The sequence below is a fragment of the Parasteatoda tepidariorum genome, chromosome 10, assembly GCF_982258835.1.
Source record: "Parasteatoda tepidariorum strain Cologne lab strain chromosome 10, Ptep-v5.0, whole genome shotgun sequence".
Classification (NCBI taxonomy): Eukaryota; Metazoa; Arthropoda; class Arachnida; order Araneae; family Theridiidae; genus Parasteatoda; species Parasteatoda tepidariorum.
In genome coordinates, this window is record NC_141764.1 from 71691836 (window position 1) to 71706001 (window position 14166).

At 27.1% G+C, this 14166-nt stretch overlaps 1 protein-coding gene across 1 annotated transcript; it reads left to right on the top strand.

Annotated features, from left to right (window-relative positions):
• The first annotated feature begins 55 nt into the window (after window positions 1–55).
• On the top strand, window positions 56–9164 carry LOC107449491 (ATP synthase F(0) complex subunit g, mitochondrial). The gene is made up of 3 exons (XM_016065021.2): window positions 56–215; window positions 4089–4249; window positions 8961–9164. Exons 1-3 carry the CDS (start codon window positions 176–178, stop codon window positions 9057–9059), a joined length of 300 nt encoding a protein of 99 aa, XP_015920507.1. The 5' UTR covers window positions 56–175; the 3' UTR covers window positions 9060–9164.
• Window positions 9165–14166: the final 5002 nt, after the last annotated feature.

Genomic DNA, 14166 nt, shown 5'->3' on the forward strand with positions numbered 1-14166 from the left:
GAAGATTTTTAATAAGAAAATAATTATTTAATTTAAGGGAACACTTTTTTCTTTCATTCACTGTAACTGTCATCTTCAGTCTTTAACCTTCATTTCGGTAGTTGTTAAAGCAAGTACTTATTAATTATAAAATAAAAACACTTTTAATTTAGCTTTCATTTTATAACGATAAAAAATGGCCTCTCTTGGTTCTAAGTTGCCAGTTATGATGAAAGGTAAATTTATAATTTGTTTGATGGTCAAATTTATAGGTCACTAAAAAATTGTGTATATAATGTAAACACATATATTAAGGTTAATAATTGTTAATCAATGCAGTATTGCTGTATATTCTTCACTTGATTTATAATTCCATAATTTAGAAATCTTCAAATAATTGCAGTTAAATATCGCTTAATAAAATATACATTTATTAAAAATTGGTTGAATATCTATTGATATTAACATAGATATATATCAAAGCGATGATAAATAAATTTGACGTTATTTTGTTTTGTAACCGTTACTTACAATGAGAAGTTTTGGTTTCCTGAAACGCTTAATAATTTTAGTTTCTTAAAATAATTTAATTTATGTTTGTTTCTGTGGGGATTTAATTATAGACTATGTTAACCTTCATCTATCAAAAGGAACATCAAGATAGAATCAAGTTAACATGTCTTATATACTAGTGAATTAATATTCAATATTTATAGTAGTAGTTATGCCACATTACTACCCTCCCAGGATTTTATCTGTGATAGAATACGACAAACAAATACCACTTGTTGATTCATGCTGTTTATTTATTTATATTAATTTTGCTCATTATATTTTCTTCATTTATTTGTTTTTAGCAATTCGCCCATGATTTTTTTTTATTAACTGGGAGACTTTATTTTCTTTGAGCAGTATATATATTTTTAAGCATATCAACTGTTTCTAATGTGGACCATCCAGCGATGTTGGCATGTTCATATCACGTCCACAGGTCACCAGTGTGGGGATTTAATTTCTTCTGAATCCAGTAGATTAATGTTTTTTTAAGGATAAAGAATTGCCTGAATTTTTATTTTCAATCCTCACAATTAGAATAAGTTAAAAATGTTCAAATTAATTTTAAAGAAATTCAAAAATTTTTAGTGAACTCATGGTGCGCAGCGTTTTTAAAAAGTGCTTAAAGGTGCTTATTTTTTATTTTCGTTTTTTAAAAGCCCTAAAGGTTCTTTTTAGTGGATGTTTTTGAAAAATAAGCTTAATTTTCATTTTTCGAAAATGAGATTTTTTTCTATACTGTGTAGATTTTCGCCATGTGTAATGCAAGAGCGAGGTTTTCACGTTGTTTTATTAAACGTTTTTACAATTCATTCAGCCACAATCTATTTCGGCGTACGTCGACCCATAGGGTATGAGAGCGCCTATCATTTTACATGTTTGATGAAATACTTGCGAGTTTGCATGTGCGTCTACTGAGCTGGGTTCGGTGAGTTTATTACGCTCTCATGTGCAACTCTGCTGCATTTTGCAAGATATTCTTGATTTCAGGCTGCATTTTCCACTCTTTGATATTGAACCAAAAAATCTCTTGATCATTTTATACTGACTAATATAATCAAGAATAGAGTTCTTTGTCAGAAACTGGTTATTTATCATGATCATGTAAAGTTTTTAAAATTCTCTTGCATTTTTTTAATGTATATAGTGTTTAAAATATTATTGAGTGCTTAAAAGGTGCTTATATTTTGGGTTCGGTGAGATTATTGCGCTCTCGTGTGCAACTCTGCTGCATTTTGCAAGATATTCTTGATTTCAGGCTTCATTTTCCACTTTTTGATGTCGAACTGAAAAATCTCTTAATCATTTTATACTGACTAATATAATCAAGAATAGAGTTCTTTGTCAGAAACTGGTTATTTTATCATGATCATGTAAAGTCTTTAAAATTCTCTTGCATTTTGTTAATGTATATAGTGTTTAAAAATATTATTGAGTGCTTAAAAGGTGCTTATATTTTGTTGAGAGATTTAGCTACGCATCCTGAAACTACTAGTGTGATAGTAAACTTTTGGTGCTAGACCATAATTTTTAGTTAGAAGCATGTTTTGCTTTGAATTGAGCCCAGGAATGTTGACTTGCTGTGCTATGCTTGAAAAGTGAAATTTTTGTATGTGAAAAGATTTAATATGACTTGGAAGTAAATTTTTTATTGTTGTAGATCTACTTAAACTATGATTAAAGATTGGTATAATTTTAAGGTATTTTAAAAAAATCATGTTTCTTAACTTAGAACTTCAATGTGTTTATTATTATATTTTTTTCTTATGATATGTTTTTTTAGTTTTGTTGAATAATAGTTTTATATGTAGTTGTATATTGCAATATGTTAATTGTTGTAAAATTATAGTTTTGTGTGCATGTATTGCTATATTTTTATGAAATTTACAGTAGGCTGGTAACAAAACTCTAGCCTGGAATATAATATTTTATTTAGATATCTACCATTTTTTATTTATGAAATACATGTTTTGTATTGTTAAAAAATGAATGTAATACAAGTGAACTTAGAATTTAATGTGATTAGAATATTTGATTCCATTTTTGGCCTATGGCAAAAAACAGTGTCGAAAGTGCTTGTTGAATCCCCAAAATGGTGTTTGTGCTTAACAACGAATCAGTTTCACTTTTTTTTCTCTCAGAAGTAAAGTTTCGAAGTTTCTGAGATACATGTTATTTTTAAATAAAAATTTAATGGAAAATTTAGCTTGTTTGGAAATGTCTCGTAAAATTTTTGAGTTGTTTTAAGGTTATAGATATTTTAGTACATTTTAGGTGTACTTATTATTTTAATCTTGAAGCATCTTGAGCTATAAACAATTCTTTACTGATATATGTAAATCAGAATTTTTTAATATCTTAAACTGCCTTTAATTGTCTTTTTTTTACATTTAATTAAATGTTGTAATCAAATTTTTATGTGAAAGTTCATCTTATTCTGCATATTTTCTTAGTTTTGTAATATTTACTAAAAATTATAATTAAGATTATTTCTTTTTCCTGACCTTAGTCTGTCATGAGAAAGAATTCACTTTTCTTTTATTGAAATTACAGCATTAAATTTTTAAAAGTAATTTTCTTGCTTGCCATCAAATAAAATCCTATCTTTTTTTTTATTATAAAATCTGTATTATTTTATAGGAAGTATTATACTTATAAGGTATCTAAAAATAGTAAGGTAGTTTCTGTTAGACTGTACTATCTTTCCCTTTTTAATTATAATTATTTATTAAAAAAGTTTTATTTTTTATTATAAATACACATATAGGATTATTAAGGTTACATGCCAAATGTGACATGATTTAAAAACAAAAAAAAATTATGTATTTTTAATTAACCGTTTCAATTACCAATTTTTTTTTAAAAAGAAAGAATGCAAAAAATCAACATATTTTTTTATTTTATATACAAGAAACTAAAAAAAAAAACATAAAACACAAGTTCTAAGTTGAAATTTTAATTTTTTTATGCGTAAAAAATATTTAATTTGCCATCAGCTTACCATCCCAATTTATCTCGGGCAAATGAAAAAAGTTAAATATTAGTCTTTTTATATGTTCACATCTTCATAATCTGAAAAATCGTCTGCATTGCTTTCATTTTTGCTAGCAAAAGCCAGTTTTTAAATCTTTTTTCTCTATGTAAATTCATCAACCATCGTATATACAACTGTACAAAACATGCCTACAGTCCCACAAATAGCAAAACTCCCAAACAAAAATTAGCAAGCTTCCAATCACAGCAGATTATTATTATTTTCTGTTTTGCTTCCGGCCGAATAAAATCGTGATAAAACAAAACATATTGACAGGTTAACTCGAGATGGTCAGGGAAGCAGTTATGTCTTAACAATCTTTTTTTTTTCTTGTAACTGTTAGTCTGTTATAATGGAATTTCCTAATTATAACTTTTGACCTAGTCTGCTGGTATTTTATTTTTATTATTATTATAAATTGAAATTGTTTTAAAATATTTTGGATAGAATGAATAGAATTTTCTTTTGCAATATAGCTTGAAATCTGTTCATTTCTCAATTATTCCATTACATTTTAAAGGTTTGGTTGAAAGTTCAAAGCCTAAGCTTGCAACATTTGTGAAATATGCTAAAGTTGAACTTGTACCTCCAAAGATGTCAGAAATGCCTGAAGTTATGGCTGGCTTTGGACGCCTGATGAGGTCAGCAAAAAGTGGTGCTTGGAGACATACTCCTGTTAGGGTAAAAATCTTTTCTTATATTTTTCAGTTTTCATTCTTAATATTTTATTCTTGTTGTTCTTTTTCAGTTTTCATTCTAATGTATTCTAAATTTAAACTTTAAAAAAAATATGTATTAAAATTTTCTATGTTTATGTTTACAAAATGTTTGTAAACATTGGATTGTATTTCCATAGCTGCTGACTACTGGATTTACGAGTAGACTACTAGATTTTACCAGTTTCTCCTAGTCTAATGGTTTTTGAAAGTTCTCCTGGTTTTTGTGCATTTTAAAAAATTACCTAAAATTCAGTTAAGTTTCCTAAACTAATTCCAATTGAATTAGAATTTTTACACAGCTCTTTGCTTACTTGAATATGTAAATAAATATTACTAATACATAATGAAGCAAACCTCAAATATAATAAGCAGTTAAAAGATTTTCTTTTTTTCTTGTTCTAAAATTTTCAGTTTATTTTTATTTAGAGCTCTCTTTTTAAATTCATTAAAAAAAAATAGTTATCTATAATAAGTTATGTGTCCATTACTATTCGAAATTATGAGTTAACATAGTGAAAATCATTTGAAGTTCATTTTAAATGTCAATCAAAAAGGAAAATTATTTCAGATCATTTATACTTATTTGTGTATTTTGATGACGGGCTTTTTGATAAAGCTTTTGTATTTTGATGACAATAAAAATCCCCAAAACTCACAATCTGTATAAAAAGTCAAAAAAAAAAAAAAAATCAGTATATTACGCAACAGCTATCCTGAAATTTATGTTATTTTGTGAAGCTTACTGAATTTTTTCCTATCTATGTTGGCAAAATTGTCTTTCATTTTTGTTGTTTTACACACTGTCAAAGGAACTTGTTAAATGGATCTAAAAAAAATTTATATATAATTTATTACAGGGTTTTCACAAACCTACCTAAATCTTTACCTTAAGGGTTTTAACAAACCTACTCGCATATATAATTATATGTGAGCAGGCTTTTTTAATCCAAATTAAATAAGTGAAGAAAACTCTCTTTCGAAAAGATGTGTGATTCTCCCAAAATATGACTTTTTTAAATCACAAGTTTTTAAAAGCTAAAGATGCTTTAAAAAAGAGTATATTTTTTATAAGACATTTGACACAAGGAAAGTAAAAGAAACTCACTTTAACAATGTTGGCTTTTAAGCTAATCTTTTGGCTCAGAAAATACTAGGATAGTGACATTCTTGCATACCAGGAGTGTGACAGTTTTTTCATACAAGGCCTTTTATTAAGATAGATGTAGGCTTAAGAAAGTTCTTCTGTATAATCATCACATTATTATATGTAATATTTTTTAAATGTTGTTACTCGACTATTAACATTGCTGTAATTGCATACCTTGCCTATATAAGTTCTTGGTATCTTTATGATAATTGTAGTATTTATTGTTTTATTTTGATTAATATATGAAAATAATTTTAAATAATTATATTAAAATACCAAAGCATTAAATGGAATATTTTCATTAAAACAGTATTGTTCTTTTTACATATAATTCTTCTCTAAAATTTTAATTTGCAGTTTTTCACACAGCCGTCCCCTTTTTTAACATTTTAAAATTGCATTGATGTTTAGCTGATATTTTTTCTCTATTGTATTTTATTAAGACATTTTTTAACTGTGTAAAAACTGATTTTTAATCAATTTATTTCTGTGTAATAGAGTAATGTATAAAATTAAAAAATTATATGAATATATGATTTGTTAAAAAATTAAGTTCCTGGTTTCGAAAAATGTGCATACATTAAGATTTGTATAGAAAATATCATGTCAAAGCAAAAGTTTTTTCTGACCACTAGAAAGCTTTTGTTGGACTTCTTTTTAAGAAAAATTAAGTGAAGCATCTGAGCTATACACGCCGGCAAAGGACTTGCCATTCATCATTCATTTGGTTGATTCTCTAATCAAAATTGGAGAGTGTTTAGCTCAAGACAGTGGTGAAAACGAATGTGCCATTTGTTGCACTAATTAGAAGCTTTCTTTGACTCAACAATGCTGGCTAACAATTGAAAGAGAGACATATGCCATTGTGTAGGCTCTAAAAAAATTGAACACTCGATGTTTGGACTGATCATAACCAGGGTTTGTTGATTTAAATTAGCTTGATTTAAATCACAGTGTAAATCATGATTTAATTCAAATGATTTTTTTAAAAAAATCATTGATTTAAATCAGCTGATTTTTTTTATATATATATTTATTTAAAAAGTTAAAAAACAGTGTTTTAAATTATTGATACTGTTATTATTTCTTTTCTAAATTTTAAAATTTATTTGAAATAAATTGCTGCATTAATTAATTTTAGCTAACGAAATTACTATCTTGGTGTGTGTTAAATTCCAACACATTTGAAATTACATTTTGAAAAATCTTTTCATTCTCGAGATTGAAAGTACAGATTAAAGTAAATATTTAAGTTTTTTTTCTCATAATATGTTTACAGTATCTTTGACATTATCAGATTTTGTATTAAGAAAATTTCAATGAGTACATAGATTTCTTTAAAAAAAAAAATTTCAGCTTAACTTATATATTTTGATATTGGATTAAAAATGAATATTTTAATGTAAAAATATATAGATTAAATATTTATTTGTTTTTTGATGAATGACTACATTTATAAACACTAACTGTTAAATTTATTATGTCATTTTAAAAATCAAAAAAAAAAAAGAAATCGCAATTTTAAATTAAAATTATGGTTTGGTAATTAAAACTGTGTTTTAAAAGTTAAAGTATTCTTTAAATTCTCTATTTCATCTCGTCTCTAAATTTCAATCATGCATTTGTTTCAAAATGGTTACTATGCGTTATAATGAAAAATTGTTTTAGGTAAAAATATTCTTATAATATAGTTTTAATATTAATTAAGTTTTGATTTAACATTTATAAAGTTTTTTTTAGTCATAAATCAAAGTTCTTACTGTGTATTTGAATAAAAATCAAAAAAATCCATATTAAATAAGAAAAAATCCAATTTTCTTTTAAAAAATCAGGAAACCCTGATCATAACGCACTATAGCTTTTGTGAAGAAAAATATGCTACAACCAGCAAAATTACAGCACTGGGCACTTGTTCTTCAAAAATGTAATATTCAAGTCATTCACTGCCTGAGATCAAAATTAACTAATGCGGATACATTAAGTTGACTATTTACTTCATAAACAATATCTTTACTTCTGGATTAATTCTTTTTTTTTTCTATGTGTTTGAAGGTAAATATTTTATTCATTAACTATTAATAGAATATATAAGAAGTGCTTGAATGTTCAATTATTGGTAATTAAATATTTTATGTGATTACTAAATTTTAAACTTTAAAATAAAAAAATTTATTTTAAAAATATAATGATTTTTATTATGTTATTTCTGCAGATTGAGTTTAAATTCAATTATATACTTTGTGAGTAATTGGATGATAATTTATAGTACATAATATGCTTTTTTTATTATGAAGTTTAATATCTCCTGAAAAGTTTTTTCTAATGTTTATTTTATATTGATGCTAATTAGTATTTGATAAAAATATTTTTGAATATTTGAAACACTCAATATGTTTGCTAATTTAAATACTGTGATTTGTCTTTATTACATTTTAATCAGTCATATCTCTTTTTTCTTTGAAGTCTAATTTGTAGATTAAACTTATTCAGTAATTTATAGTTTTATATACATATAAGAAATTGCTTTTTTTATTTATTATTTTTTTTTAAGTGTATAATTTTCATATATGTAATTTTTATGCCAATGAAAATTATAAATTACAAGGAATAATGCTCTGAAATTGTCCAGAAATGCCATTGTTGTCAAAATCTGGATCTTATAACAGTGTTCTCCCTAGGCATTCTTAAAAGGGCGGACCGCGCTGCCCGTCATTTGATGTGCCCTCTTTGCTCTTTTTGTAAAATTAAACTGCCATTTCTTAAAAACACTGCCTTTTTTATTCCTATTCCATTAATAAAAATTAATTTACTCTTTAAATTATGATTTGATTACCTACTTGGTAAAATTATCTGTGTTTATAAGTTTAATTCTGATTACTATTACAAATATTTATTTTGTTAGTATTGTTCTCTACTGGTTAAATTTTTATAAGTTTATTTTTTTTTGGGGGGGGGGGAGTATATTAATAAACTTTTTATGCATTTTTAAATAATTTTTTTTTTTAAATGTTCATTGTCTCATTATTTTCAGCTTAAGTTATGGCAAAAAAGCTTTCAAATTATTTCTCAATTAATGTTTTTTTTTTAGTTAACTTTTTTTTCAAAAAAATTTGTGCGCTGTAATTGTCTTTTAGGATGTCTTTAAAATTATTTTTTATAAACTACAAAGTTTTCTCTTATTTTGATAATGAGTATTACTTTTTGAAATACACATAAAATGGTATAAGAGGATAACTTAAAAATTGTTGAGGATCAAAATCAGTTATTACATAATATTACAAATTTTTACCGTGGTAAGTGAGTGCCTTTTCCAAACTCAAAGTACCCTTTTTCTGTGAGGAAGCACTCTGCTCCTTTCTTTTCCTTGGAACTCTGCTTATTAGTAACCACATTTGTAATAAATTGCAATCAACTTGAATTATCTAGTCAATAGAGATTTGTCACGAACCTTTTTAAAAAAAATACTACTAGATTTTTAAACAAAAATTTTGTTCATTTTACATATTGTTTTTTCTTTTCTTTTTAGGAAGCATGGTTGAATTCTTTAGTTGCAGCTGAAATCTATTTCTGCTTTTGCATAGGAGAGTGCATTGGTAAAGGAAGTATATTAGGTTATCAAGTATAGATAGGTACCCAAAGTACGTTATGCATAAGAACTTTGTTATTAACACCCCACTAAATGTCATAGAATTTATCATGTGATTAGATAATAAAATAATTCTCAAAAACATGTGCTTTGATTTGTTTTTGCTTTTTTGTTTTGAGTTAAATAAATTCTGACTCAGTATTATCTTCTGTAATTATCTTATGCATTGCTAAACAGAAAAAAATAATTCATTCTTTAACTTTCGATGTAAAAATTGTATTCAAAATATGTTTTTCAAACTTTAGTGTTAATCACTATGTACTTTAGTGTTAATCTCTATGCAGCTATTAATTTCCAGAATTTATCTTAACTCCAGAAAGTATTATGTGAATTACATACAATTAGAGTTACATGCATACATACCAATTCTCCTCTACTCCGAATTAGAGCATAGGGCTTCTATGCTTCTATCATAGCTTTTCATCTCGCTGTATTTGTAACCAGATATTTTGCCTCTCTCCATATCTTTCCTATTGTTTTCAATTCATTTACAATCATCTTGGCCAAGTATTCTTTGGTCTTACTCTTTTTCTATTGCCCAGAGGGTTCCAATCAGGCATTTGTTTTACTTTAAATTTTCAGGTTTACATAGAACATGACCAATCCCTATTTACGTTTTTTAATTTCCAGATCTATTGGTTTCTGTTTTGCTTTTCTGAGGATTTCTGCGTTACTAATTACATACAGTTAGAGTCCCTGATGTCTAATTTTAGTTAGAGAGTTATGACAATAGCTTCAAAATTGTCTAAAACTTTGGGGTTGTGGCAGAGAAAAATAGTGGAATGGATTACCACACTTGGCAGTCTCGTTTTCTTCCTCCATTTTGGGATTTTTTGTCTTACACAATGGTTTTTATTGTTTCTGTATTCTTTTTTAAAAATAAGATGCAGTTTTTCGTTTTCGAAGCGAATTATATAATGGTAAAAAAATTTTTGTCCTGCTGAAGCTCTGAGCCCAATGTCAATGTTCATTCATTTCCAGGCAGCTATGAGCATAATTAATCGTGATATTCCCGTCAAAAAATTTATTGTTAATTAAAGATTTTTTTAGACTTTTAAACTCTTTTAACTGGAGCTCCATGCTGAATGACAATGCTATTTGAATCATTTCCTGAGCGTTACTGGTAGAACTTATCACGAAATTAATGCCAAAATAAATTTCCCGCCACTTTCTGACTTACTGGAGTGCTCACATTATATGTTCAATTATTTTCTGATCACTACAATCAGAATTTATCACCATATTATTGCAAAATTAATTGATCACTGGTAAAATTTCCAACGTGATCTAGAGCTCCTAGCCTAATGACAAATTAAATAATTATTTCCTGACAACTTTGACTCAAACTGAATTTATCACCATGTTATTACTACAAGAAATTTATACTCAATCAAAATTTCGACTGCTGTCCAATTAGCTAGAGTATTTCGTTTTTATTATAAATGGAAACATCTCGGTGTTTTTTATCAGTTCCTCTCATGCATGCATCATAACATGCAGATTTTATTATCAAAAAGAATTTATTGACAATCTAAATTTTGACCGCTTTTCAAATAGTTTTAGTGTTTAAAAGTAAACTGGGTAGTTTTAATCGTTTCTTGACCGTTACAAGCATAAGTTATACAATCTAAATTTATTGGGAATTTTTATGACCACTTTCCGACTAAATTTCAATTGAAGCTCCGCATATGATTTAATCCCGAAACCCATCAACTAAATCAATTGTGTAAGTTCATAGACTTCCAGAAAGTCTAAAAAAAATCTCCTCTAACCTGAAATCAAAACATTTTTAATTATGTTAGACAATTCTACACTTTATACAAATACTATAAGTTTTCTGTTACTATAAGACACCTCAAATGACCACTGGCAAAGCGTGATACGCAATTGTGCTGACTTCTGAGCCTTTCAGACAGCAGGGAATTTTCTAGAATTCCAATAATGTAGACTAAAATTGTATTTGCAAAGTAAATTTAAAAAAAAAAAAAATTCGTTTATCTTATTAGAGTGCCACTCTTCAGTCCTGGAGACTGCAATCAGTCTTTAGAAAAAATCAGTTGACTAAATTTCATCAATTAATATCTAATCTCTTTTTCATTTGTTTTTTTAATATTAAATGCCCTTTTTTCCTTTTAATTTAATTCCGAAAATATTTTCTGTTAAAAATAAAATCCATTTTAATGAAAACATTATTTTTCATAACTATTGCAAAAGGATCAATAAATGAAAAAATGGGATTAATACTATACAAGTGTACAAAAACATAAAAGTTATGCAAAAATGTGGATCTATAAACAATGCTTGCTTACACAAAATTAGTACTGTTGTGTTTAAATTTGATTCAGTTTTCATTTTCCCCCAATTTTTTTAAATGCTGTTTAATAGTTAAATTAGGATTTTTAAAAAAACAACAACTATTTTTTGGTGTTAAGACAAAAAATAAGTAGAGATATGAATAGCTTTATGAAAAAATTAATGGTTTATTATTCAGTGATTTGTCTAAAAAGATGTATAGAATTAGCTGTTATTTTTATCTTGATTGCTGTAAAAAAAAATCAAAGCATTGATTTAATATATGTGCCATTATCATGGAAAGGTACATATCCGAGTAAGTGAGCAATAAATTTCTGAAAAACAACATTAGATAGTGTCAATTGGACAAAAAATAAGTTCAGATTTGAAATTTTTTCGAGTGGCACCCATGCATTAATTGCTAGCAAAACTTAAAATTTCGATCATTTTCCTACAGAAAAAAAAAACGGGTACAAAATTTTTCGTCAGACTCAGAACAAGAACAGTGTAGCACATCACTTTCACAAGACACTTCTATTACCACCAATAACCAGCGTCTTTCGAAAGAGGATGCGGTTTAGGTGTGAAGGAAAATAAAATTGTTTTCTTTCTTTTTAGTTTGCTGGAAAAACATGGTTTGTAAATTTTTATGTTATTTTATTATGTCATCACAAATTTCGATTTTAAATCAAATGAACTTTAATAAAAATCCACACATTGTTGTACTTATTGAATACTTAATTCAAAAAAATATTTATGTCGTTAAATAAAACTAAAAAATTAAATTGAGCAAAAACAAATAGTCAAACATGTCACTGCTCCAATATGTGATCTAATTTTGTAGTTAATTTTAGGATTTAGGTTGACACCACTATATGGTATAGTAAGGTTAACCGGGCAGTAGCGCTTAATATAAAAAATTCATCAGTGTTGTTTCTAATATCACTTGCCAATCCAGCAAGCCTGCTTGGTGAAACCAAGCGCATTTAAGTCAGAGGGCGCCATCTATGGCCAAGAAAATGATTTGAGCCATACACGTTGAAAATGTTTTTTAATTTAACCACACACATTTAAATTGTTTCTTAAACAAAATGTTTTTGAAATGGAGCCATTAATTGATTCTAATATGCGTGAAAGTATGTTGTTATTGTATGCCATTAAAGCGAGAGGGGGGGTCTTTTTGTTTTCCAGTTCGACCTTTTTGTTCGACCAAGAATTCGACTTCAGCCACACACATGCGTCACAGTCCGTTTTACACGAAGGACCCATTCATACATCATAGATCGGAATTTAACCTGAACTAGAGTACGGTCAATCTCCAATTCAGTACTCCCAGGTGTATGATTTGTTATGGGAACATAGGAGGAGTTTGTGACCCGCCAGATTTAACGCGCACCAGGAGTCTTCGACCGGAGGGGATCGAACTCACGACATCTTGGGTTTGGGCTCAACTCCCTGCCAATCAGGTTATACCGGCAGTGTAGGGTATACCGAGCAATAGCAATTAAAAGCCAAAAAATAATAAATCAACAATTAACAAAATATATGTCCATTATACACAGGTATAGCGCATATCGGGTTGATACTAAAAGCATTTCATTTTTTTATAATACTAATAATGAAAATACACTGTTAAATAACAACACAAATTAATATGCGGAGCTATATCATTGTCAGTAATAGAGTAAAAATTTTATTTAAATCATAGATTAAAATAAAATTCTTACATTCATTCTAAGAATTAAATTGCATATTAAATAAAACAGTACTCAGGAGTTCCAGTAATTCTTAAAATAATATGTGTATAATTCTTGAGATAGTAAAAGAGTTTAATAAGTAATTTTTGTCTTTTCATTTAGGTATAAAAAATCTCGATAAATGGGATATTTTAAAAAAAGTTATATAACTTCTCTACTTTCCTTGGTTAAGTAGCATCAAAAGAAACTTTTAAAAGGAAATTATACAAGTGTGTGATTGTGTATATATATACACTATTCATAAATGATAGGACACACTTAAACCAGAGCTTCGTTAGCCCAAATGTGAGAATGTAAGATTTTTTATAATTTTTAGAACCACTTCATTTATTTAACACCGATTCCATATTTAAATATTGGGCGTCCTATTTTCTGATAAATTTTCCTTTTCCCCCAAATACACTAAAAACAAAGTATGTGTATTGCTTACATTAGGTGATGCTCGTTGCTATTTTTTTTTTTTTTTTTAATGATTTTTTGTACTGCTTCATTCATTTTAACTAGTCTCCCTTTCAAATATGATCATATTTTCCGAAAACTTCCAAAGGAATTTGGAAATATTTATAGATACTTTAAGAAAAATAAAATTAAAATAATTTTTTCCCAGAATATTAAAAATTTGAAATAAGGCTGGGCACTCTATAAAGTTTTTAGGATTTTTTGCATTCCATTCATTTTAAACTAGTCACATATAAAATATGGGCGTGATATTTTAAAAATGAAAAAAAAAAAAAATTCTATTTTGCATACAAATTATTTTAAAAACTGAAATAAGATTAAGTATTTAAATACAAACGTAATTTATTTTGAGTGCATCGAAAAAATGTTATTATATCTTCTTTAACTTTTGAAATCCTTTAAGCATTTAATGTCAAGAAAATTGTACAAGGGATTAAAGATAGTTTCAAAATTTCAATTAAATGTAATAACGTCATTTTCAAGTGAGCTTACTACCGCAGAGGAGCGCTGTACGCGTTAAAACAAAAAGTGATTGTATTTTTCTGCACTCCGAAAGAATTTTCTGTGACTTTTTCGCA

Excerpts from the sequence above, each read along its gene's own strand:
- LOC107449491 (XM_016065021.2), top strand. The coding sequence starts at position 176 with ATGGCCTCTCTTGGTTCTAAGTTGCCAGTTATGATGAAAG. Across the intron at positions 216-4,088 it reads GTTGCCAGTTATGATGAAAG|GTTTGGTTGAAAGTTCAAAG; the intron begins GTAAATTTATAA and ends TACATTTTAAAG. Across the intron at positions 4,250-8,960 it reads GGAGACATACTCCTGTTAGG|GAAGCATGGTTGAATTCTTT; the intron begins GTAAAAATCTTT and ends TTTTCTTTTTAG.